The sequence below is a fragment of the Cucumis melo genome, chromosome 9, assembly GCF_025177605.1.
Source record: "Cucumis melo cultivar AY chromosome 9, USDA_Cmelo_AY_1.0, whole genome shotgun sequence".
NCBI lineage: Eukaryota > Viridiplantae > Streptophyta > Magnoliopsida > Cucurbitales > Cucurbitaceae > Cucumis > Cucumis melo.
The window spans coordinates 20,188,389-20,215,463 of record NC_066865.1 but is presented as its reverse complement, the minus strand read 5'-3'; the positions used below and the strand labels follow the sequence as shown (position 1 = coordinate 20,215,463).

General features: G+C 34.8%; 3 protein-coding genes across 4 annotated transcripts in view; all 3 read left to right on the top strand.

Moving 5' to 3' along the window:
* The first annotated feature begins 238 nt into the window (after positions 1-238).
* Positions 239-3,094, top strand: LOC103504546 (dynein light chain 1, cytoplasmic). Its single transcript, XM_008468892.3, has 2 exons — positions 239-874; positions 2,661-3,094. Exons 1-2 carry the CDS (start codon positions 644-646, stop codon positions 2,832-2,834), a joined length of 405 nt encoding a protein of 134 aa, XP_008467114.1. The 5' UTR covers positions 239-643; the 3' UTR covers positions 2,835-3,094.
* A 1,220-nt stretch (positions 3,095-4,314) lies between these two features.
* On the top strand, positions 4,315-8,236 carry LOC103504545 (F-box protein SKIP28). Of its 2 annotated transcripts, none has more exons than XM_017047805.2 (3): positions 4,315-4,834; positions 5,211-5,744; positions 7,964-8,236. In XM_017047805.2, the coding sequence occupies exons 1-3, from the start codon at positions 4,409-4,411 to the stop codon at positions 8,051-8,053; spliced, it is 1,050 nt and encodes a 349-aa protein (XP_016903294.2). In that variant the 5' UTR covers positions 4,315-4,408; the 3' UTR covers positions 8,054-8,236. The 2 variants fall into 2 exon arrangements, with proteins under 2 accessions (XP_016903294.2, XP_008467113.2); XM_008468891.3 differs by lacking the exon at positions 7,964-8,236 and adding an exon at positions 5,881-6,109 and having other exon boundaries at positions 4,316-4,834.
* Positions 8,237-10,038: 1,802 nt separating this feature from the next.
* Positions 10,039-27,075, top strand: part of LOC103504544 (mediator of RNA polymerase II transcription subunit 23) — a 41,118-nt gene continuing 24,081 nt past the window's right edge. The window contains exons 1-7 of the mRNA XM_008468889.3: positions 10,039-10,275; positions 10,397-10,440; positions 12,493-12,592; positions 12,715-13,698; positions 14,421-14,655; positions 15,175-15,392; positions 20,857-21,064. Coding sequence (XP_008467111.2) covers positions 10,165-10,275; positions 10,397-10,440; positions 12,493-12,592; positions 12,715-13,698; positions 14,421-14,655; positions 15,175-15,392; positions 20,857-21,064 — 1,900 coding nt within the window. The 5' untranslated portion in view covers positions 10,039-10,164. The remainder of the gene's footprint in view (positions 10,276-10,396; positions 10,441-12,492; positions 12,593-12,714; positions 13,699-14,420; positions 14,656-15,174; positions 15,393-20,856; positions 21,065-27,075) is intronic.

The window sequence follows — 27,075 nt, the reverse complement described above, 5'->3', positions numbered from 1 at the left end:
TATATGTTACGATCAAATTTGGTTTACAATAATATTAACCCTCCATAACCTAATCTTTTGTCCAAACAATCTCTAAAAAATTATATGTAGACTAAATTTAAAGAAGAAAGTAAATCGATAAACTTAAACAGAAGATTTAAATTAATACGTTATTAATTTGGGATTTAAATTGGTATTGCCAAAGGGTATAAATTGAAAAGTTTAAGAAATGATTATAAAACTAAAAAGGAAAAGAAGAAGAAAGTGAAAAGAAAAAAAGTTGGGGTTTGGTGGGTATCTAAGCACAGATTACCAATGAAGAAATGGGAATTATTTCATTGGATTTCGTCTTTGACCGATGCCGTGGTTCAAAGACAGAATCCCACAAACACCAACCCAATAAAATTCAAAAATTTTGATTTTTGTCTCGCAATTCCAACTCTTTCTTGGCATTGTCTTCCTCTCCTTGCGCCATTGTTTCTCTTTTTCCTCCCCTTCCCCTTGTCTTCTTCTTTCTTCTGCCAGACATTTTGTCATACACGTTACGGGCATCGTGTATTATTTCCTCTGATTCTGAACTTCTGTAGAAGAAGAAGAAGAAGGTGGGGTTGTTCTTTTGTAGATTTTTTCCCCCAATTTCATGAGATTGTAGCGTTTGTGGGTCATGGATGGAGCGGAAATGGAGCTTGAGCGACGGAGTAAGTTTCTGAATGGGCTTATTTTGAAGAAGAAGGCAGGGGAGCAGCAAGAGCAGCGCGATCGTCTCAATGTTCGCGTTAGAGCCTCCGATATGGCCTTTCCTCTGCAGAATCGCGCTTTTAGTTGCGCTCGTGAACTGCTCGATTCGATGCCTGGGAAGCTCGATAGCAAACGTCTTGCTCTTGCCCTTAAAAAGGTTAGAAGATGGAAAGAAAAAAATCTAACCTTGAACTAACTTTTGGTTCTGAAATGAATCTTCGTGGTTGCGATTTTCTATGAACTGCAGCTTCGTTGCCCAGTTTTCGTTTTGGATTTCGAGTTAGTGAAAGTGTTTTTTTGGTATGGTTATTTGACTGCTTTGAGTATTATCTGGACTGTGTTTGATGAAGTGCCTCTTTTGGTTTGAACTGAACTTTTTTTTTTTTGGGATTTCAAGTCTGGAATTTCTGGGATCTCTATAAATTTTTGTAGAGAACTCATTGCAATTGTTTCTGTTTTGGGTTCTTACAAAAGTCGGTTTCTGTATCATGAAAGTACTCTGCAGTTGAAAGGGTCTCTGAATTAATTAACTAGCTCTGTAAACTGTTCATGTTTTTCCTGATTTGAGCACTTTCAAACTTTAGGATTAGCTTTTGCATTATAATCGTAAGTAGCAAATTAAATGTTCTTTATTGCTCCACGGTCCTCCCTAGACTTGTAGTTCGGTAGAGAGGGGATGACATGAAAAAAGTTGTGGACACGACAATTCCAGTGGGAATTTGCTGCCCACCATTAATGATCATAGCTTATGGCCATCCACTACTGACACTTGCCAGTTTCCTTGATTTTTCTCTGGTTCTCTAGAAAACTTGTCGGAATTAGGAGATTGGTGTCATTGTCAAATGCGTGATGTTACAACTAAACTCTAGATTTAAGAGGCTACTTTATTCTAAGTTGAAATTTTCCCTGAATTTGCCATTTTCTACTTCGTATGTAGTTATGTCTATGTACCATGTGTTTCTTTGTAGTCCTTCAAAGTATCAGCTTTATCTATAATGGCTGGTCCTCCTTCTCTACCCTCTCTTTCTAGCTATAAGAAAAAAGAGCTGTCTGAAAATCTGTTTCCAAAATAGGTTTTTGGTTTGAAAATTGTGATGGATTGATTGTAAAAGTTAATATTGTTGTGTATATAGTAACTATTACTTAAAATTTCAGAAGATTGAAACGAGGAAGGACCTTTATTTTGGTGATAAATAGGTTACTTGTGATAGCATACCTAAAAAAACTTTCTTTTTTTCTTTTTAAACCTCTTTTGTGTACTTGATAGGCAAGGACTATAACTGATTTTTTTTTTTTTTTTTTTTTTTTTTTTTTTTTTTTTTTGTGTGAAGATCCAATGCTCTCACACCATTCTTGTGGAAAACATACCATACAAAAACATAATCATTATAGTGTTCTTGACAACAAAATAATTAAGTCTGAAACCATCAAGCTGCATGTCATTGTGCTTAGGACAAAATCCAGTCGTTAAAGTTGAGACCTTATTTGCTATGTGACAAAATCCACTCTTATTAAAGCATTTTTGTTGTCCTACCAGAGAAGTGTAACAAGTTCAAAAAAGGAACTCTACGAATAACTTTATATGTTGTAGCATCAAGTGGTTGGTCGTAGTATGATAGGAGTACGTCAAAACATAATCACAATGTATTGTAATGTAAAAGGTGGAGTACTTATGAGTTAAACCAAGTAATTTGAGAAACTTTGACCCTTTTTTTTGTAAAACGAGTCAGGCCCTAACCCAACTGAATTAATGTCTAACTTCTCCCATCCTCACCCTTTTAATTTATATACCCTAACAATTACTCCAACTAGTTGCTAATATACCCTTTAACAACATTCTTGTCATAGTATTAGCGGAGATACCTATACGTAATCACTTGAAAACACTCTCTAATTGAATGAAGTTAAGTTTGATGGTAGTGAGTTTGTAATGGTTTTTTCAGGAATTTGATTCCTCCTATGGTCCAGCCTGGCATTGCATCGTGGGAACTAGCTTTGGGTCCTATGTAACACATTCCCTTGGTGGGTTCTTGTATTTTTCAATAGATAAAGTTTATATCCTTCTCTTCAAAACGGCAGTGGAGCCTCTATCTCGTGGAGCATCCTTGAAAGATTGAGTTTCTCTATTATATTCGTGGAACAGGTATCAGATTTTAAGTCATGAGCAAGAACAACCAGGTTCAGCCATATTATTCTTTTTGGTTGTATCATTGACTTTACCTTGTTAAAGTGATGTGAGTTGTCTTGTGCATTAATTTTACTAGTGGATTATGAAAATTTTGTTGTGTGCAGTCCAACCCCAGGGATTTGTGATGTTATCTTATATTTCATGCTTTGTTTTGGTTCGAGGGAGTAAATAAAAAGTTGTATGGTAATACATTGATTGATTTTTGTAGGATGGGAGATCGAACTCCAACTTCTAGTGAGGAATATTATGTCTCACTTTAGCAAATGTTAAAATAATTTATCAAATAATTTGATTTAAAATAAATAACTCAAAGGATTTACCTAAACTGTTTTGAATCAAAGTCTACTAGTACGTTTGAGAGAGATTTCAAAATTGTTAAATTCATATTTGTTATTTTTAAAATCATTTTAATTTATACAAATTGCGTATAATTAAAGATTAAACGGATTGTTTTAAAGTGATTTTAAACTAAAAAAAGTGTTTTAAACCGTTTCAAAATTACTCTCAAACATGCATTAAAATTCTCTAACACCTTCGGATCCATGTCCCCCAAATCATACAAAAATTGAATTTTCAAACTTGACATCTTAGTATAGCAAAATTGGTGAATAGTTACTTGTTCAAATTCCACTTCTCGACAGTTTGCGATGTAAAAAATTTGTCAAGTGTGCTTATCAAGTGAAGCGCCTCCGTCTATGGTAGATTTCTATATTATGTTGTGTAATTGAGTTTTAATAATATTTAATACCTATATTACGTGATGCAATTCAGTTTTAAAAAATATATAACATATTTACAAAGTTTTTTTTTTATGATTAATTTGGTTATATGATCGTTTAATTTAGTTAGACGATAGTCCAAAAAATATATCTTTGATATACGAGAACTAAATAACAGCTTGTAAAAAGAGGAGGAAAAAATTGGAAAGAGAAAAAAAAATCAAATTGACGTTGAGAAAAAAAGGACAAAATTAAAATATTTAAAAATGGTTGCATAAATATTTTACACTTTATGAAAATTTTCCTTTTCTTAACTTGATTTTATTTGTAATTTCAAAGTTTTGATTTATTAATCAAGTCAAAAAATATATAACTAGTTGAATTAGGTTCACGATGAAATTAATATTTAACGAGAGGTGCCAAATTACAAAGCCTGGTTCAATAACCATTTTATTTTTTAAAACCGAGCCAATAAATATTACTCTACATTTTCGCCTCCAACTTTTAAGAAAGTTGCCAAATTAAAATGGATCGGAAAATCAAGTCAAAATGTAAAAGCTAAAAAAATATGCTTTCAAAAAGTTTGTAAGACATGAATCCAATACAAAAATAGGAAGACAGTATTTAAATCAAAAATTTTATCTTCGAATATTAAAAAGAAATACGTGCAAGTTAAGCTAAACAATTCTCACAAAAATCCATTATTGATAATTTTCTTAGATAAAAGATCCACCATTCATAATTGATTCTCTCAAAATTCTCAGTTATCAATTTCATTACCGCCATGACCGGACCAGAATCGTCCGTAGCTAAGGAATTGGGTATTTCCCGCACATCGGCGGCAGAGAAGAAAGACGAAGAACTTACTTCCATGTCTGAGAATCAGGAACCGCCTAATCCGGCGGCTGTGGCTGAAGCAGGGCCACCGCATGAGGCCTTGTTTCATGTTGTGAGTTATCTTTCTCTCTTTGAGCTTCTTTCCATGAGCGCAGTCTGTGTATCGCTGAGAGACGCAGTGGAACATGATGTGTTGCCGTGGCTTCACATCGTCGTGGATGGGCGATTGAGCTCCCGGTTATCTGATTACACTCTGGGGAGAATCGCCCGGAAGGCGGGTGGCCGCCTTAGAACTTTGGCTTTGATCGATTGTTTCAAGATTTCAGATTCTGGGCTTCACGAAGTTGTTGAGAACAATCCTCTTCTCACCAAGGTATTCACAGCTTCTGCTGAGTTGTTGATTGGTTAATCTTATCAATAATTTCTTCATTTGTAGTCTTGATATTTACTCGAACTGTCTTAATTATCTGTTGAGAATGTCAATTTGGCTTGTTTCTACTTTTTTGAGATTTATACTGCAATGATCGGAATTTAATAAAGGACTTAAGGAATGTGTTCAATCATGTTAGTCTAATAATGAATGGGAGTCATGGGTCGTAATGTAAGACGGTATGTCCTATAAGTTCAGTCGAAATGGGTATACACTCACAGGAAAGTTAGTTATATGAAAAATTATCCCATAAAATTCAAAGAACGACCATTTTACTTTTGGAAACAGAACATGTTGAGCATTTTCCTTCTTGATTCAGCTTTATGTACCTGGATGCACTAGTTTGACTCCTGCGGGAGTGGTTAGGGCAGTGAAGACTTCGTCTCAACATTCTCACAATTTGAAGAATCTAATGATTGGTGGCATTTACAATATAGAGAACCATCACCTTGAAGTCCTCAGATCCCATCTTCTTGAAAACCGATCACAGAACAAGCAGCAGGAGTGGCGACAGGTACACCATCTGTACCATGAGCACGTTGACCGGCCGAATTTGTTGAGTAACGATTTCCTGCCACTGATTGATGTTCAAATCTGCCCAAAATGCTATGACATAAGGAATGTCTATGATTGTTCAAGGGAGAGATGCAAGATAAAGCAAGGGGAGAATTTGCTGGCAGATTGCCGGGGTTGCATTAGTTGTATGCCAAGGTGTGAAGAATGCGGTGGATGCGTGGATGTTGATGAAATAGAAGAGGCTATATGTCCAGGTATCGTGTGTTCAAGTTGCTGGCTTCAACTTCCCAAGTGCAACCATTGTAATAGGCCATTTTGCAAGCGACACCGCGATAATGTAAGTAGCTCTACTGCTGGGTTTGTTTGTGAAATTTGTCTTGAAACTTAATATGGTTGAGTTGCCACATGAATTTAGATTAAAATTGGAAGCCCTTGTTTGCTTTTTTTTGTATCTTGCAAATGAACGTTCCAAGGCAGAGCTGCAACAAGATATGCTTTGTTTGAACGGATTGTAAGTATAATGGGAAATGTTGAGGCAGTAGGGTTGAGTTAGTAAATTTGAAGTTTATCTGTGCATATTATAAAGTTTGTATTTGGTGTCTAGAGTTGTAAGATTGAGTTTTTGATAAATGTACAAAATAGAAAGAAAAAAAAAAAGCAAAAGATGCACTTTCTTGACAAATGTGCAAATTTTAGTAGTAATTCTTCGGAGTTGTATGCAAACTTCTTTACAAACTTAATTGTCCTGTTTCTTTGGATCTTAAACAGAATCATTATCTCACATTAACCATGACTATGATATCATAGTTTAGATTTCCTTCTAAAAGTTTGTGTAAAAGGCAATGTGGAGTGTGGCATGCCTAGTGTTTGGTTTGTGCTATGGTTATATAAGAATAGCAGTGTTTGATTGATAGTTGAGATTTCGAAGATTGTATTTACATAACATAAGTTTATACAATTTGTGTGCTTAGTGAACATCTTAGATCCAATATTTGAACGTCTAAATTTGTGTAACATGTGTTTAGAAGTGTTAATCTTTGTAGCAGACCATAGTATTTGTTTAAGTGTTGACATAATTTGTAATTTACTGTGATTTATTAGTTTTAGCTTTTTTGATCATTTGGTGATTGAAAAATATTTGATTTACTCTTCGATTAATTAAATAGTAGTTCAATCTTTAAAATGAGATTACCCTTTAATATAATTTTTTCACCATTTTCTTTTACTATAGTCCCTTACTCTGTCTCTACTTCATTCCTTCCTTTTTGTCATTTTGCCCCTAACGACGATTCTGATAAGATCATCTTTTGATTTGAATTTTTCTTATTAGTGAGATTTATTGATTTTTTAAAAAAAGAAAAAGAGAAAAAAAAATCTCTCTCTTTTTTTTTTAAAGAGAAAAGTAAGGACAATGACAAGTAGAACGAGGTAGAAGAAAAAAAAAACAATAAAGTTTTAAGGAGCAAAAGCGTTATTGCACTCTGAATTTAAAGCTTGTTCTTAAAATTCGTACTTATGTTAATGTTTTTCGTGTTAAATATAACAACATTGTATAAAATAAATTAAGCATATGGAAGAATTAACCAGTTATGTTGCTCTTAGTAGAGATGTCTGCAGCGATCGGGGCGGGAATAAGGAATATAGTCCCCTTCCCCACTTAGCCATAAAAAAATCTCCCTGTTGTCTCTCCCATTCTCCATCTAATAGGGGATTCTTTGGCTCATTAATTCGGGGCAAGTTTCTGATCCCACATGTTAAATGGATATCTCTAGCTCTTAGGTCACATTAAAAAGTAATCAACAAATAAAAATAAGACAAGTATGATATTTACATTATTACTATTAATTGTATTTACTACATTTTCCAACGAGGTTCACTCTTTTAATTATTCAAATTCAGTTTTGGCGCTATGAAAATACATTTTAAAAATGTAAAGTTAAATATTACATCAATTTTGAATAATTAAAAATGTATTTTAAGATAATTTTGAATATAAAAAGTGATTTTAACCATTTCAAAATTATTCATGTAAAAACATGAATGGAGTGGATGTGAAATCTCTAACTCCGGTCAAGCTAAAAACGGTTGGCCCATTTATACCATGCTTTGGAACTAGAGAAATGACAAACAAATTAACATTTTTTGAACAACGACTAAATAATTTCTTCTTGACAAAAATAAGAAATAAGAAGATTAAAACTTATTTAAAGAGAGTACTAAATTATTATACTCCCACTTGTGGGAATTTCTCTTTTAAAATCAAATGTATTCTAATTATCTAAAACAAAGAATTTAATAAAATACAAGGATATTTTTAAATATAGTAAAATATTTAAAATATATAACAAAATTTTGAATTCTATCAATTATAGACACCGATGGAATTTTATTATTGCATATCAATATTACTGATAAAAATATATCATTGTCTATCATTTATTGAACCTGATTTTGATATGTGGTATAAATATTTTGTCAAATTAGTTATTTTGACAATTCTCCTAAACTCTATTTACTCACAACAAAATCTTCTTACTTTCTATTATATGCTTGCAGATCGATGAAGTTGAAGAAGAAGACGATGAAGAATATTTAGAAACATTTGGAACAAAAAATTTAGAATACCAAAACACAATTGTTGGTTAAGGTTTGGATATTTTTCAAACTATATATCTATCGGTATCTATTTGGGATAGATAGCGGTCTACCTCTGTCTAGGATGAACGACGATAATCATCTATTTTTGTCTATCTAGGATATACATAGATAAACCACTATATATCCCAAACTACTGTATAAATTTTTAAAAATTCTTAATTTTCATTAGGGTGTAAATGAGTTGGACTAAGAGTATTCTAGGACCAAATCGAAATTTCAGGTTGGTTGGATTGGCAACCCGAATGACTCAAGAAGCATTCTCAACCCAACCCTAAAATATGGGTTAGGTTGGCTGTCGGGTAATATAATTTTTTTTTCTTATTTCTGATATTTTTTAAATTTAAAAGACATATGACATCATATCCATAGAATCCATATAAACAAAAGCATCCATAAAGTACAACATTAATACAATAATACTTAACAAATTCTAAAACATCTACTATTACTTAAGGAGGGTCAAATATGAACCAGACTTTTAAAATAAAAAACATTCCAAGCATCATATTATAAAACTTAATATAAATATATTTAATACCATTAATTTTGTCGGGGTGGGTTGAACCAAAATTTTCAAACCTCAACTCAAGACCCAACCTAACCTGAAAAAAACAAAGAAAAATAACCCAACCCAACACTTATAATACGAGTGGTTGAGTAGTCTAGGTTATTTTGATTGTCGGTTTATTCTTACACCCCTACTTTTCATTATATGCTTACAAACAAAAAGGTTAAGTTCAAGAGAGTTGAAATAGAAGAACTATTTGTGTCTATCTAGAATAGACATAGATAGGATGTTATATGTGTCTATTCGAGATACACACCCGTAAACCATAAAAACAAACTAGAGCTGTCGTAGCACTGTTGCACTCAATTTTTCCAGACCCACAATTCTTTATATACAAACGCCACGACCAGAGCCATCAAAGTTGTAGCGATTCAGTATAAGCTACCGGCTCTTGAAAAGATCTCAAACTTCCCTTTCGAAGCTCGAAACGGGTGGTGTCAAACTTCAAGCTGCCGACATCGTAGAGAATTCCTGGCCAAACTGTAAAATTGCACTTGTTGACAAATGTAAATTTAGCTCCAAAAGCCCGTGATCGCCCTTGATGCAACCCGTCACAGGTGAGGAATATGGCCCGTGAGGATGAAGAAGGGTAAATCCGTAGCTTAATGGGTTTTTTTGTTTTATATAAATTAGGAAAATTTTCTTAAATATAACAAACTACTAAAATATTGACCACCCTATAATGAAACCCATAAAGTTAGCTATTTTTTTAAATATTCTATGTTCCCCTTCCATCTTTTTTTGATGCATTTTTTTATCGTCTTCCTCCTTTACTCTTTCTTTTTTTAGCTGCAATTTCTTCCATTTTTTTTATGTCGTTTATATTTGGTTTTTAGATTTTGGTAACCAAATTTATTTATTTTTTTCGTTCATTGCATGCATTGTATCGTCTTTCTTCTTTCTTTTTTTACGTTGTTTAAATTAGTTAACAAAATCTAAAAGATGATGTATAAAGAATATTGAAAAAAATCGTTTAGCCATTTAAATACTAAAAGATTGTGTATAAAGAATTTTGAAAAAAATCGCTAGCTAAATCTAAACGCATACCAAATTTTGAAAAAAAAATCATGGTAACAAAATCGTGTAACCAAATTTAAACGATCGTGTAAACCAATTAATTAACCAAATTAAACGATAAAACAAATCTAAAGGATCATGTCCCAAATATATTAAGCCCGTTACCCGCGCGTTAACATATCCCTATAAATTAACCCTAAGAAAAACTAATATCTAACTAACTAAATCAAATGAAAAAACATGAAGGAACCATACACATTTTGCTCAATCGAACAAGTTTGCTGGGCCGGCTTAATACGACCAATAGAAACTGCTCGGCCCATTACTGTCTCATGGAATCCAAACCCGATTACCCGCAAAAATTTCAGAAAGTTGGAACCAAATGAAAAAACTACGACTCAAAAATACGAACGCTGCCAAATTCTGGTTCTTCAGTTCGTTGATTACGGTTTCAAGTCCTGTGATTCTTCTTGAAATTCCAAGGGCTTGAGCTGTTGGAACTGGGAATGAGAAGATGGATCAATCACAACGATCCTCATCACTAACGGCAGTCTCCACTTCCCGTGCTTACCAGTTCCATCCAGCTCGAGCTGCCATTGTCAATCTTTTCGACCTCTACTTAGGAGTAATAACTTAATTTCCTTTGTCCTCACCTTATTTCTCTCTCATTTTAAGTTTCCATCTTTATTTTACAAACAGCGTCCACTGTGCTTATCTGTTTGCAATTTATTTTTATTTTTGGGCAGAGGAGTAATCGTCTAAAGCATGAAGATTCAGCTAGAGAACCTCCGTGAGTTTTTTCCTTTATTCTATTGTTTATGTCTTTGTTGCTTTCTTGGTTTACGTTTGTCCAAAAAACGTGTTTGTGGTTTTGTTGGTGTTATTTTGCAATCTTTCTTCTTATATGAGTCTGACATTAGTTCCTTTAAACTGAATCTGGATAGTTTAAAAACTAGGCGAATCACATTGTTCTGTTGGAGCGGCTAACATTTGTCTCACTAAATTCCAATTAATTCCACATTCCTCTTTTGACATGGTCCATGATCTAATTCTCTCTTGGAAATATTTTTAGTGTATTTTTTGGTGTTTCTGCAATTATGAATCAGAATTTATACCATAACATATCATAGTGGTCATCTACTTAGGTTCTAATATCGTATTAGGTTTATTGAAAATTAAATAAAGTAGAGTGAGATGGTTGTCCCCTGAGAATAGTCAGGAGCATGCAATGGGCCTCCACACTCACGAATATCCATTTTTTCTTTCAATCATAACATAGCCTACCCTTTTTAAGAGATTTGAAGCAGATACACCATATAGCCTGTTTTTAAGACTAACCAGCCTAAACAGGAACTATGAAATGAGCTAGCTACATCTAGTTATTACATAAACGACCAATTTCTGTTTTTTTATTTTTCATTTTTGTTTCAACTTGGAGATTCTTTTACAACATTAATTGAACAGGATTTGTGCTGTAGGTTGCACAACCATGACATTTTTTTGAGCCAATGAACAAGTGTGTCTTTGAGTTCTAAGATTATGTGGAGATTATTTTTTTAATTGTTCTTTTACGTATATGTCTCTTTTAAAGTAAACTAAGGTACAAAGCAACAATGTCTGTTCCTGTTCTTCTGTGGGTAAATATGTGCAAAAACTTATGGTTCAGTGTGTGATTTGCATGCTCTATGCATTTTGCACGATCTAATCCCCAATCCATTGACTGAAAACTCAACGATGGCTATAATTGTGGCTGTCATTGCTCTTTTATTTTTTGGAATATATTTTTCTTGGTTTCTTGTTTAAAAAAGGCTTTACCTTTCTGTTTTTTTGTGCTATAGAAAAGATTCTTCACTTTCTCCAAGAAAAACAAAATATGTTATTGTTATCCAAGTGATCTGATGTGCACGCTGAGTTGCAGGTTTCTCATCTTCGATTTATTTTATCTTATTCTTAGTTGATATTGTGCTTTCCTGTAGCGAGTTTGTTGAATTGAGTTGTGATAGGTGACTTTGTTTTCATTTTATCAATTGGTGGATTCGATCTAGTTTTTCAACACTCATTTTAAAGTCCCTGAAAGTTAATTTCTCAATATTTGTCTTTCCTTGATTGTTCTATTAAATTTCCTATTGACAATGAGAGCCATATGCTTTTATGGGAGGATCATCAAATTGGCACAATGTGTTCCAGTTTGTTGCGTGATTGCTCAAATGGAAAATTTGAGGGTATGATGGTAACAACTCATATACTTCATTGGTTTTTAAAATTTTCCGAAAGTGAACAACTGAATGAAGATACAATGCTGGGTGCTGTTGAGTTGCAAAGTAGGTTTAAAGTATGAAGTTATTGCGTGGCTCTGGACAATTGGCTGTTACATTCATAAATTCAGTAATTTTTGTGATGATGAAATAACGTTTTCTTGCCTTGGTAAACAATAATTGAAGTAAATACATAAAAATAAAAGGAACATTTTCAAATATAGCAAAATGAACCAAAATATTTATTAAACATAGCAAAATTTTAGATTCTATCAATGACACCGATAGAATCTAAAACTTTGCTATATTTTGTAAATATTTTCACAAATTTTACCATTTACAATAATTTTCTAAATTTTTTTTGAAGAGGAAACGAGCCCCTATTATTAATAATTAAATAAAGAGACAAAAGCTCATAGTACAAGAGGCTTATACAATGAGCAAAAGAAAGAGAAAAAAATTAAATATTACAATAATTTCCCAAAATTAAATGCTAAATCAACTAGAAGAAAAAAAAATCAAATATTGCATGGATAAATTCTTTATGTGGAACTTCTCTAATCTTGATTTTTGTTACACTTCTTCAGGAACAAGGCTCAAAAGCGTGTACTAGCTATTAACAGAGAGCTTCCTCCTCGAAATGAGCAGTTCCTTTTAGATTTTGAGCAAATTCAGAATCAATTTTCAGTGAGTTACAGAACTTAATTCAAAATTTCATATCATGAAGCGTTTGAACGTTTTTATTTTCTTCCATTTCATCCAACAATATTGAACACTGTCTAAAAACGGGGCAACCTATCGGCTTTCAGGACCATGATCAGTTGCGTGCTGTGACTGAGTCAGTTCTCATCTCCCTAGTTGTGCAGTGCAGTGGTCATGTACCAAGGGCAGAATTTCTTCTCTTTGCTTTACGAAGTTTATGCAGTATAGGTTACATCAATTGGGACACTTTTCTGCCATCCCTTCTTTCTTCAATCTCATCTGCAGAAGTTTCCATGGGTCAGGGAAGTCAAGCTGCGCCTACTGTCTCAACAACAAATTTATCACAGTCTGGGGTGCTTCCATCCTCAAACCCAGTGCCTAATAGTTCTACCTTTCAGTCTTCCAATCCTGCCTCTCCATTACCATCGGTTCATGGAATCAGTTCACCTGCTCAGTCTAGTATTGATCCATCTTCTTGCACAGCATTGTCACCAATCAAATCCTCTGATCTTTCTGGGACTGGATTACCATCTGCAGTTAGGGTCAATTCGTTTTTGAGAAATAATGCAATAAGCAGTCTTCGTCAGCTTTGTTGCAAGATTATCGTAAGTGGTCTTAAATTTGATTTGAAACCAGTGACTCATGCTGATATCTTTTCCCACATGCTCAATTGGATGGTTAATTGGGACCAACGGCAACAGGGGATGGAGGAATCTGAGAATATGAAATCCTGGAGGCCTGACAAGGCTCTCATTGAATGGCTACATAGCTGTTTGGATGTAGTCTGGCTTTTGGTTGAGGAGAATAAATGTCGGGTGCCCTTCTATGAATTACTACGCAGTGGTTTGCAATTCATAGATAACATTCCTGATGATGAAGCCTTATTTACACTCATCTTGGAGATCCATAGGAGGCGAGATATGATGGCAATGCACATGCAGATGTTGGATCAACACCTTCACAGCCCTACATTTGGCACTCAACGGATTTTTTCTCAAACAATGCAGAACATATCTGGTGAAGCAGTAGCAAGCTTGCGCTATTCACCAATCACATACCCAAGTGTTCTTGGTGAACCTCTTCATGGCGAGGTGAATAACTTAATCTTGAGCTCAAAGAGGGTTTCTATTTAATGTCAGAGTCTGAGTAGAAAAGAGGAAAACCAAAATTGTATCTTGTCTAGCTATTTGAGTGACGTATAAATAAAAGAAAATGAAAGGAAAACATGCAATGCAATCATATCTCTCCACGCTAATTGACAATTTCTTCCCCCTGTAGGTGAGGTTAAATTTTGAAACATTTTAGGTGTATGTTATAGGTTGAAAAGATATTGCAGTTATCTATATGTAATAGAGTCTGCTACTCTTTAGCTTCATTATGGAAAAATGGAACCAATGGGAGCCTGTTATGAAGTCTTCTTTATGAATTGCCAAATATCTGCGCGGTAAAACATTCATCAACTGTGATTTTAGATCTTTTGTGATCTGCTTTATCATCTCTAATACTTCTTGTCCCTGTATCATTGTGATATTGCCATATCATCGCCTTCCTAATTCTCTCAATTTGATTGAGTTTTTTTTAATATACATACGTACATACATACATACATACATGTATTTTGCATTTTATGTGATTTCAATTATAGAAATCCAACTTGAATTATATACCTTGTTTTTCTCTTCTCAAATATACTGTATGGCTTCTAAATACTTGTAGCTTTCATACAGTGACTGATACAATTCCCGTTTCTCATTTATTCATTTGATTGACATTCTATAAAGGCTGTTAAATTGGTTTTGTTTATCTGGTTTAGGATATTGCATCTGCTATTCAGAGAGGAACTCGAGATTGGGAAAGAGCTATGCGTTGTATAAGGCATGCTCTTCGCACAACTCCATCACCGGACTGGTGGAAGCGTGTGCTTCTTGTGGCTCCTGGCTATAGGTCTTCTGCACAAGGACTCAGTCCTGGTGCAGTTTTTACATCCGAGATGATATGTGAGGCGACAATTGATAGAATATTTGAGCTTTTGAAGTTGACGAATTCAGGCAACTACAATTTCTTTGTTATTCTACTTTTTATCCAGCGGCTTAGTCCTTATATCCTTTATGAAAGTTAGTTTCTTGTAAAGAAAAATGTTAGATGAGATAATAGTAAATTGACGTTCACCTATAAACTTAAACTTGGTTAATCAATAATCTAACATGGTATCAGAACAAGTAGTCTATCTAGGAGGTTTTATGTTTAAAACCCTGCAATGTTATTTCCTCTCCAATTAATATTGATTTCCGCTTGTTGAGTTTTCTATATATTTCAATTCCACGACCGAAGGATATTAAATTTGCCTTTACCTGTAAGCTTAAGCTTTTGGGTCAATCAAGGATTTAACAAAAAAGAAAAGTGATGAACTTTTTTTTTTCCTTTTCCAAAGAAATAGGTTATATTGTCGTTCTCTGCTGTTTACATATTGTATGTTTTATTTTGTTTTGTTTTTCTTTTTGTAGTTACCATTTTAAATTTTTTTGTTACCATGTTGATAACCAACTTCTTGTAACTTTTGTTTGCAGAGATACATTGCTGGCAAGAGTGGCTTGTTTTCTCGGATATATTCTTTTTTCTGATGAAAAGTGGATGTATCGATTTTGCGGACTTTGTGGCTAAGCTGTTCTCTCGCGTTACAGAGGGAGGTCAACATGTTTTAAGGACAAATCATGTCACTTGGTTGTTTGCACAAATCATCCGGGTTGAACTTGTGATGAGTGCTTTGAATTCAGATGCAAGGAAGGTTGGTTTTGAATGAAAAATTCATTTTTTTGAAATTGAGATAAACCTCTTTATTAATAAATAAATGAGGCTAATGCTCAAACTACAAAAATATTATTCTAAGAGCAAATAAGAAAAAAACAATATCATCCAAACAAACTAAACAAAGATGAACTCGGGCAATACAGAAGGAAAAACGACCGACAAACGATCACAAAGGAGAAACAACAAAAGAACCAAAGCACCAAAGAATTGACACATTAGTAGCGAGGTTAATACAAAGAAAGTATAAACACTTTACCGAAAAGTGCCCACTTCAAACTAAAATTTTGTATTCACATGCTTCAGTTTGAAAGGAGAAGGGAACACCAAGAAGAGGCAAACAATTGCTTCAAAACTATCCAACCCAAAAAATCTTGCCCAAAGATCTTTGCCCTCCACTGAGAATCATGATGACAGAAGACAAAACATCCAAAAAGTTAACTTTTAGGCTAACAACATCAATTAGAAGATTTTGCTTTTTTCTTCAATCTAAGGAGAGTACTAGTTTTGAAACAAGTGTTCAAGAGACTTGAATCCCAATCTTTTCATCTGTAACCTTCAAACCTCATAAAGTACATGGTTAATGGACCAAAAAAAGGCTGGAATCAGATCTCAGTCGAAAACTAGTTTGCATTTTTCTACTATCGACTTTAAATGGGCTGGAATTTCACTATGTTTAGACTGAGAGGGGTTTCTAGAGGTCTGATTTCCAACATTCAATTTTTCATCATTTTGAAACAAATCGTTGAGATTAGTTTCTAAAGGGTCCTTCAAAGAATGGTCCTTCAACTCATTTAGCTTCCCCAAATGATCATCTTTGACATTGCTCACACTAAAAGGAGAGTCAAAATCTAAACCACATTTCTTTTTAGGAGGGTCCAGAGTTTGGAAAGGGGAGCCTCTAAAAATTTTCATTTTTGAGGAAGGCAGGGAAAAATTAGAATATTTAAAATGTGGAAGGTTGGATCTCAGAGAGGCTGATCCGGTTGAAAGAGAAGGAGCTTTAATTCGTGTACAATTAACCTCCAAAGAATCAGGGTTTTGATCTAAAATCAAATCTACCCTTAAGGAACTTTTTTTGAATTCAGGATGTCTTCCCTATTTGAAGATGGAGAGGCTTTGCCTTGAGTGTCTTTTACCTTTAAAAATTTATAATTTTGGTGAATTTTGGTTGACAAGATCGTTGTCTTTACAAGAGTCTTTTTTAAGAGCTCCTTCAGCCTAGTTTCCATTTTTTTTTTAAAAAGACCTCCTTCGACTTCCTTCTTCTAACAAAATGCTTAGGAAACGTCTTAAAGGGAAGGGGGGGGGGGGGCTTCTTTGATTTTTTATGCTTTTTGGAGGTACCACTTGGATCGGAACTGGCCAAAGATACTTGAGATGAAGAAGGTAAAAATGCAAATGAAGAGGAGAGGCTTGAGGCTTTTTTAGAAGGAGTTGTGATGGGTACTGACTCAGCCTTTGCAAAAGGGACAGCCAATGCTGAAGAAACAGGAGAGAGAGACCTTCTAACGACAAAATTCGGAGCAGCAGAATTCTAACAATTAGCCGATTGGACTAAAATACAGGAGTTTGGCTGAAAGACTCTTGGGTTTCGTTGGGCGATAAGGAGGGAGCTGTCGAAGAACTCTCTTTCCTCTTTAAAAACACCCCTTTTCTTCCGCTTTAGTGTTCCCTCCAAAAATGAAAGGATTGTTGATAACTTTCTCTCTTTTGTTTTTTTTTAAACGGAGACAAACTTCTTTATCAATAATTAAACTTAGAGTACAAGAGAATCATACAATGAGAGTAATAAAGAAGCCTAGAAAGAACTTGGGGGATCAGGAGGTGCACCCGGACATCTCAACTAGGTTGACACTCCCATAGTGCCAACATCATTTCCCATACAAACAAAACCATACTAGGTTGTTACTCAATGTCCAGCTTATTACAAGAGGGCCGAGAGAAAGAAACTGTCAAACATGCAAACATTACAAACCAGAAACTAAAGGTAACACCTGTGAAGACCAAAACGTGAAAATCCTATGTCTAAAATAAGATAAAATAAAATAAAACAATCCATCAAAACTTCTGAGTTAAAAAAAAAGCCTGCTGAAAGAACTTGCAATCTGAATTTTGCAGTCGGAACCCAGGACTGTAATGCTGGTTGAGAGAGAAAAACATCCCAGTTGAGGCATATGTCTTGAATGGAGTAATTCTCAAACTCCTTATTTAGAGAACACCAACTGCAACATCATGTGCTGCAGAGCATACAATCTATGTCCTTGGTCTTTCCTTATCATGAAAAATCTGTTGGTTACGCTCGTGCCATATTTCTGCAAGGAGAGCTTTAGACACGTTCTCCCATATTAAACGTAGTTTCTTTGATAGAATTGGGCGAGCCAAAAGCTGAAGCACATTTGAACTGAAGGACCCATAAAAAACCTAGTTAATTTTAAAGATAGAGATTAGAGAATATACTACCCCTGCAGTAGGATGAAAAAGGACAGGCCATAAAAAGATGAAGTAGATCCTCGAGACAAACCGAAGGAAGATGGCACTTTTTAGGGGATTTCCTTTGCAAGGTTTCGAAACAGTTAAGGAGCCCAAAAGCCTTTATCCAAATCAGAATATTGATTCTCCGGGGGCTGCTTGATTTCCAAAGGGCTTTAAAGATGCCTTTATCCATCGGGGAGGCTGTATGTTAGTGAACCGAGAGGGACTTAACTATGGCCTCCAATATCTATAATCTTTTGAACCTATCACCTTTTCAGACGAGAGGAGGTATAGTAGGGATTGAAATTCTGCAATTTCTTCTTCTTTTAAACATCTTCTAAAAGACAAAGACCAAGACAAAGTTTCATTGCCCCAATGTGCTGCAACCGAGCCGTTGTGCAGCAGAGCAATTCTATGAAGCTTGGAAAATTGATCCTTGAGAGGGATGACACCAACCAAAGAGTCTGTCCAAAACCCGATTCTACAACCTTTCCCAAGCTTAAATAAAGCTAGTTATTCCACCGACCTCCACACTCTTGAAATGCTTACCCATGGGCTCCTTAAGCTATTACCTGACTTTCCCATTGTAAACAAGTCGAATACCTCTTTGCCATGGATACTTCTTTGAGTCCTTTGAAAATATCTCGTCCCACTTAGCAAGCAGAGCGGCGTTATGTACTTCAATGCCACCTAAGCCAAGACCCCATCCTTTTTTGATAATGTAACCTTTTCGGATTTCCTCTCTTCTTTAATTGCACCTTTTTAGATTCCAGCTGAGAGTTCATGATGACCTTTGAGTTAACATCTTGCGCAATGACCATTTGAGTTCTCTTTCCTTCTTTCCGACTCTTCGTATACCAGTTTTCTAAAAACAGGACAGATGGCTTGGGGCCCACTAATTTATTCGTATCACTGGTTTCAACGGGTTCAACAAAACCCTTTGAATTTGACTCTTCATGTGCTGGAGCATTAAATGCTGTTTCGTCCAACCTTTTTGTCTCGGTCATCTTCACCAATGCCGGTGAGGGATCATAGAAATGATTCAGAGCTTCGAACGGGTTTCTTGCTAGGGGGAGAGTTGCAAAGGTGGATTTGAGAATATCTAAATCGGGGTAAAGAGGAACGTCAACCTCTTTGTCTTGCGAGGCCTCCCTAACTCTCAATTGATCAATGGGATTTTCAAAATATTTAACCATAAGAATACCTTTAGTAGAATAGAGGGGATTCAAACACCCAATGTCACCAAAATTCAAAAAGATGTTACCTCAAATAAAGTCTGTAATTTCGATAGTTGAAGGTATAAAACCGCATAAATTTTGTTTAACTTGAATCCTCGTGTCACTGCAGTTTGTGAGATTTAGTGATTCTGTAGCAATGTTCTCCAGTCCCCCAAAATGATCACCAATAACCTCAAACGTTTTCCTACACCAATAATCTAAAGGAAGGTTTTTGATTTTTATCCATCCTCCAAATCCTTTTGTAACAAGCAGCTGACCATGTTTGAATTTATCCCATTTTTCAAATTTGAGATGAAAAGACCCCATCTCCTACCATTTCCCTTCTTCAATGATGAAGTCCTTGATCGAGCCTTCGTCTACACTTACGAGAGCATTCTCTTCGAACAAAGAATTGATAATGATATTTGCTTGAAATAAATTTCCAGCATATTCCGGATCTCTCTCCAATCATTGAATGCAAAGAGTCCAGTAACAATCCAAAGATGTTCGAATTTTGCTCGAATAACTTCAGTGTTCTTAATCATCCATTGACTGTTTTTCTTTCTTTTTAACAAAATCCTTGGTTTCTTTTGTTTTGACCTTGTTTGCATAACTAGGATTGTTGGTCTGTGCTGAAATGATAGCCTTGGAGTGATTACACGAAAACCATTTAACATATTCCTCCTTAGATAAGAATTTTTCCAACATGTTGTGAAAAGACCTCCATCCCTGTTTGTTTTCCTCCATCCTTTAAGGTTGAATGACCTCCTGATTTAGACCCAAAATCGCAGCTTAACACCCAACCAAACTTTTCTTTGAACTTCGACACCTTCTATCATCCTCTATCGAAATCTCCAAGCTTTTGATAGTATCTATCCTTTGGACCTCTTAATAATTCTGAGACGGCATCCGAAAACCATACTAGTTAATTTCAAAAACCGACAAGAATCTGCGAGCTTCCGCATCTTCAACATGAACTCGATCACTCGCTTTCCAGATGCAATAATAATGCGACTGTAGAACTCTGCAACTGACCACTTTCATATTGAATCTGAAAAATACAGTCAGCAGGGATAAATCCGGGAGAAATGGATTTGCCGATGACTTGAAGGAAAGGAGGGGAGAGGAGAGAGGGGAGATGGGAGAGAACTTACTGAATGACGAATTCACTGCCCTTGATAGTACCCATGTGGTCATGCATTTTCTCCTCATTGCTTCTATCTAAGATCTACTAACTGAAGAGTGAATGTAATTGACACCTAAATATTTTGAGAAGTACTCTGGAGTATAACTAGATGTTGCAGCTGAAAAATTTAGCTTTATAAAATTATCTTAGTATATTTGTCATTACACAAGCATATGTTATTCTGCATTAGCACTGTTGTGGAATCGAAGTCTGATTTCCTCAAAATTGGAAAAGTTAATTTCATGTTACATATGTTGCAAACCATCATGAGTTGGCCCAGTGGTAAAAAAGAAGACATAATCTCAACGAATGATTAAGAGGTCATGAGTTCAGTCTCTTGTGGGCAACTAACTAGGAATTAATTTCTTATGAGTTTCCTTGACACCCAAATGTTGTAGGATTAGGCGGGTTGTCTCGTGAGGTTAGCCGAGCGTGCAAAAGTTGGTACAAACACTTTTTTTATAAATAAAAAAATGTTACATGTGTCGCATGGAAACGCAAATTATGTATGGAAATTTGAGTAGGTTTTTTTCTTTGATGCGCTAATGTTTCAAATATCTTTCTAGGTGGAGACTACAAGAAAAATAATATCATTTCATAGAGAAGATAAAAATGCTGATCCAAATAATCCTCAAAGCATCCTGCTTGATTTTATTAGCAGTTGTCAGAACTTGCGTATTTGGTCACTAAATACAACAACAAGAGAATATTTGAATAGTGAGCAGCTACAGAAAGGAAAACAAATTGATGAATGGTGGAGACAAGCAAGTAAAGGTACATGTTGCATAAGGCATGTAAAATTGTTAGGGTCATGCTACACATCATACGTCTGTTTTGTTTTATTTTGTTGAGTTCACACATCATAGCACTGATTTACTCTTTAAGATCAAAAATTAGAATAACTTGTGTAAAATGTATTTTCTCTTTTCTCTCTTAGAAAGAAAAGGGTTTTCTTAAATAGAAAAAATACGAGTAAAATACAAATAAAGAAAAAATAAATACCCAAATATATCTTAAATACAATGGAAATATTAACAATAAAGGAAATAATCAACACTCCCCCTCAAGCTGGTTTGAAGATATCATCCATAGCCAGCTTGTCAGTTAAGTTATTGAATTGCCACTTCTGAAGACCTTTAGTTAACACAAGTGCGATTTGTTCTGTTGTTGGAAGATTAGGATGCATATTATACCTTGAACAATCTTCTCCTTTATGAGGTGCTCATCAACTTCAATATGTTTTGTCCAAACACGAAGGACTGGATTGTGGGCAATGAAAATTGTTGCCTTTTTATCACAATAAATGCGAATAGACATTGTTTGAGAGAATCTCAATTCTTCCAATAGTCTTCTTATCCATATGCCCTCACAAATACCATGTGCTAATGTCCTAAATTTTGCTTCTACAATACTTCTTGCAACCACTCTGTTTTTATTTCGCCAAGTAACTAGATTTCCTCCAACAAAGGAGCAATAACCAAAAGTGGATTTTCTATCAGTTGTGGTACTTGCCCAATCAGCATTAGTGTACACTTTGACATTTTGGTGGTCATGTTTTTTAAACAATATGCCTTTTCGTGGAGTACCTTTTAAGTATCTTAGGATTCTATAAACAACATCAAAGTGAGCTAGTCTAGGAGCATGCATGAACTGACTTACTATACTATTTGCGGAAGCAATGTCAAAATGTGTGAGAGAGGTTGATGTAGCCTAAGTAACCTCAAGGAAAAATCCTACGAGAACCAAGATTGTGGATCTTTTATTAGAATGAATAATGTGTTTCATACAAGAGGAGAAGACTCCTATTTATAGAGTTCTATTACAAGTGGGGGGTAAAAAGGGAATTAACCTAGAATATTACCTAATTACCCAATTAACCCTTAGTCTTCTTACACCATTCTCTACCCCTCCAAAAAGAAAACTTGTCACAAATTTTAAAAAGAAAAAATTTATGAAGCAAAAACAAAAAAGAATGAAATAAACTTGTTCAATGGAGTATGACCAAACCAACCTCCTACATTTTGAACAAAAGTACTAAAATCGAGACAAAAATCAAATATGGCCACTAAAAGATGAACCTCTCCATCGGCCGTAAACCCGAAAAAGATGTTTCCTTCAATCTCACTCAAAACCGTATTTAAAGAATACATTTCAAAAGAATTAGCTTTCGAAGAAAATCCTTCAGTCACATTTTCTTTATCATTTGCTTCAAGTTCTTCGATGGTTTGAAGATTCATTTCCACCACAACCAATGTGTCGTTCTCGTTTGATTTTTGCTTGGTGTTCGATACTTCTTTTTCATCTTCTTCATTGGATTTTTCTTCACTTGTGACCATTTCCAAATCATTTTCAAATTTTTGTTCTTCAATTTTATCTTCAAAATTTTCTATTTGAAAATTTTCCAACAATGATTCCTTTGTTTTTTCTTCAATATATGAAACCAATCCATTCTTGAACTCTCGCAAGTAAATTGATAGATGCTCGATATGTTGAGTCATTTCCTCCAATGAACGTTGAATTTCACTTGTTGCTTTCTTTATTTCCTCCAATGCTATGGGATCTAAGTTGTCATTTTGTTGGATACTTGAATATGTTTCAATTTCATAGTGGGTATAAGACTCATCCAATGATTTTCTTGAATCAATCTTTCTTGATCGTGTTTCATTACCAAAAGAGTAATTTTGAGTCTTGAACGTTCTTAGATGGTAAAAATCCGTTCTTGACGATTCTTTAGTTCATTCAACTTCCAATCTTTACATTGATTTCTTGAAAAATGGGTTTGATTGGATCGTTGGGTCATTTTTCGATATTGTCGCCTTCTTATTCTGTCCCAAACTGCCTTAGAAACATCATCGAAGTCACTGGAATCATTAGAGTCAAATTTCCAATTTGGATAACAATAGGTTCTTTGAGAAAATTGAGCATGGCCAAAATTAGAATGTTGAAATTCTTCTTCTGAATCACTTGAATAAGAACTCCAGCATTGTCTATGGAAGTAAAATTAATTTTCTTGTTTATACCAACTATTGGTTTTTTTCTTAGACATCTTCTTTGATCAATAGTAGTCCATTCTTGCAAAATCTTGATAAATCTTTGGTGTTTTCTTTCTTTCTTCGAATTTTAAGGCTTCCCCCTAATTAGATGTGTGTTGTTTGGTAACAAGCACAACACTCAAAGCTCCCTCTCGTGATTGGCGTCAACAAGAGTTTTCCGGTCTTCCACCGGTGACAATCAACGTAGCCCAGGCAGTTGCTCTGATAGCAAATAGATGTAGCCTAAGTAACCTCAAGGAGAAATCCTTTAAGAGCCAAGATTATGGATCTTTTATAAGAATGAATAATGTGTTTCCTACAAGAGGAGAAGACTGCTATTTATAGAGTTCTATTACAAGTGGGGTAAAAAGGGAATTAAACTAGAATATTTTCTAATTACCCAGTTAACCGTTAGTCTTCTTACATCAAATATATAAGTTTACCCACAAGCAGTGTTTTCAAGGCGACCCAAATCGTACGCCTCAGGTGAGAGGTGAGGCGACCTTGGGTCATTGCACCTTGATGGCAGCCACGGCGAGCTCCTTCAACCAACCTAGCATCACATTTTATTTCCGCTGTTGCTCTTCATGGTTTGTGCAGGTGGGGCCTCCCTTTTTTTGTTCGTGTTCTATCTTCTTTTTTTCATAACAACTAAAAAATGGAGGAGTTGGGAGAAGGAAATGATGATATGAAGAAAAGAAGACTAGGAAAATTAAGAAAATGGTGATGAATAAGAAAGAAGATACGAAAGAGAAGTAAAAGAAAAAAGGAAGAAAAGTGAAAAAGAATAGAATGAAGAAAAATGTGAAAAGCCAGGGAAAGATTAAGGGGAAGAAGTAGAAGATGAGAAGTCTGAATGAAAATAAGAGGAGGAAGATGGCCTCTATTTCTCATCTGGTGGTTGAAGAATAAAAGTCTACTGGCCTTCTGTTTAAGTCTATTTTTTCTTAAATATTAAATACCCTAGATGATATTGTTATTGTTAGAATTTGTGGGCTTGGGCTAATTTTTCTTTCCTTTTTTATTTTGGCTCTTGTTGCCTCTTTATCTTTCCCTTTTGTATCTTTTGTGATTACTAGAAAATAATAAGAAAACAATGCCGTCGTTTTTCTCCTAGTACTAGGGTTTCCACGTAAATCTATGTGTCACTCTTTTGTCATTCTTTTCAATAGTTATATTCTAAGAGTTAAATATTTTTTTTTCCTTTTACCTATAATAGGTTGTTTAATAATATTAATTCATTATTTTATTCATTGTGCCTTTCTTCACTCAGGCGAAGCCTTTTTGTCGCCTCTCGCCTTGAGATGATGAGGAGACTTGTCGCCTTAAGGAGCGCCTTGCGCTTTGGAAACACTGCCCACAAGTCTTTGATACTTCTCTTTTTCTTTTGTTTCTTGTTTCAGTAGTAGCTTCTAATTTCAAATTCTGCTCAATGAGAGTTTTAGCTACTCTGTAGTCAATTAAACCTGTCCTTTCCTTTTTTCAGTAGATCAAAAATATACTTCCTTTGATTGACAACGATGCAATTTTTGGGCCCGGCAAACTCCATAACTAGGAAATATTTTGAAGTTCCTAGGTCTTTGAGATGGAAATCATCAGCTAACTTTTTCTTCACAAAAGTCAGACTTGTCTCATCATTGCCTATAAGAATGATATCATCAATGTAATCTATCAAAACCATAACCTTATAATTTTCTCTATGTTTATAGAACATACTATGATCGGCTTGGCTTTGACTAAATCTATAGCTCGTGACTGCTTTTTCAAAACATTCAAACCGAACTCTAAGATCAAGTTTAGTTAGTGTAGGGTTAGGAGTATGAATATTAATAATACACTCAACTACTTCTATTGGTAAGCCTGAAAACAACCTAATTGTAGGAAAAAACTCTTTGAAGTGATTTAGAGGAGTTTTAAGATTGAAGTGGTAAGGATCGCATCACCCTAAAAATTTTTTTGTGCATGCAAAGAAGACATAAGGGCACAAGCAACTTCAAGTAAATGTCTATTTTTTCACTCAACAATGCCATTTTGGTGGGGAGTATCTCGACACATAGCTTGATGAAAAGTACCCTTATCTTGCAAAATATTGGTTTATTGTTTGTTAAATTATTCAGTACCATTATCATATTGAAGAAGATATTAGTTTGAAACTGGGTCTCGATCATATTCTGAAACTGAACAAAAACCTCCTTTACCTCCAAGTTTTTTGTTAAAAGATAAAACCAAGTTACACGAGTGTGGTCATCTATAAAGGTAACAAATATAACGGGTATCACTATGAGTCAAAACTTTAGACGGACCCTAGACATTAGTATGAATTAAGTAAAATGGTGAGGAAGCCTTGTAAGGTTTCAGGATAGATGAAGTTAGCAAAAATGCAACTTTCACATTGTAAAGTTGAACAATCAAGATCTTTAAATAAATTTGGAAACAATACTTCAACTAAAAGAAATTTGGATGCCCTAATCTACGATGCCAAAACGTTATAGTTTCTTTAACAGAATAAGAACAAACATTACTCAAGCCCTGAGCTATTTTATGAGTAATTGAAACTTCGTCAAAGTAATAGAGATCACCAATCATCTTAGCACGTCCAATTGTCTCCCCCAAGTCCTTATTCTGAAAAGTAGAATGAGATTCACAAAAAACAACACGACAATTAGCATCCTTAGAGATTTTACTAAAAGATAACAAATTGCAGGCTAATTTTGGAACTTGAAGGACATAATGCAATGTGAGTTTTGTTGTCAAAGTAATAGTTCCTTTTCCTGCAGTAGAGGTGAAACTACCATTGACAATGCAAATTTTTTCATTGGAATATACAGTAGAATATGATTCGCCATCTATTTTTTCATTGCAAAATACTTCCCACAAGAATTTCATGCATCTTTGGCAAGTGCATATCCATATCAACATGTAAACGATTTAGCCTAAGCCTCAAGGAGTGATCCTCCAAGAACCTGGATTGTGGATCTTTTATTCGAATGATAAAGGTGTTTCATACCGGAGGTGGAAGCTCCTATTTATAGAATTTTATTACAGGAGGGGTAAAAAGGGACTTTTCATTTGCCTCATGGTCAATTGTTTTTCGTGGATTGCTAAAGGATGAGGAAACTATAGAATTCCAATCACTTCTTGGTGAAATTGCAGATGACAGTCTTTCCAAAGATCATGATAGCCGGGTTTGGTCTTTAAATGGCAGTAGGAAGTTTACTGTGAAGTCCCTTACTCATCACTTATCCACTTCCTCCCCTTTGGACAAATCACCTATAAAGCCATTCGGAAGTCTAGCAGTCTGAGAAGGGTGAATATCATCATTTGTGTCATGATGGTGGGAATTTTCAATATATCCTCAGTTATGCAACATAAACTGCCTAATAGCTGTCTCTTTCCCTCCATTTGTCTGCTGTGTTGACGAAATAAAGTAGACTCCCAGCAATTATTCATCTTCTGTAGTATTCGGCTAAGTGTTGGGAAAAACTGTTTAAAGAGTTGTTGTCTTGGGTATTTGGAGAAGATTTTAGAGAAAATGTGAGGATTTTGTTAAGAGGTCTCAGGTTGAATAAAGAAGCTACACTACTTTGGGAAAATGCGGTGAAAGCTATCTTGCTGAAATTTGGTTTGAATGGAACCAAAGAGTCTTCCATGATAAATCAATGGGCTGCTTTGATTGTTTCAAAATAGCACTCGGAAATGCCTCCTCTTGGTGCACGCTCTCATAACTTTTCAGAATCTACAACATTCAAACTT

Coding starts and splice junctions, on each gene's coding strand:
- LOC103504545 (XM_017047805.2), top strand. CDS start 4,409: ATGACCGGACCAGAATCGTCCGTAGCTAAGGAATTGGGTATTTCCCGC. Junction 4,835..5,210: donor ACAATCCTCTTCTCACCAAG/GTATTCACAGCT, acceptor TTCTTGATTCAG/CTTTATGTACCTGGATGCAC. Junction 5,745..7,963: donor GCAAGCGACACCGCGATAAT/GTAAGTAGCTCT, acceptor ATATGCTTGCAG/ATCGATGAAGTTGAAGAAGA.
- LOC103504546 (XM_008468892.3), top strand. CDS start 644: ATGGATGGAGCGGAAATGGAGCTTGAGCGACGGAGTAAGTTTCTGAAT. Junction 875..2,660: donor TTGCTCTTGCCCTTAAAAAG/GTTAGAAGATGG, acceptor TGGTTTTTTCAG/GAATTTGATTCCTCCTATGG.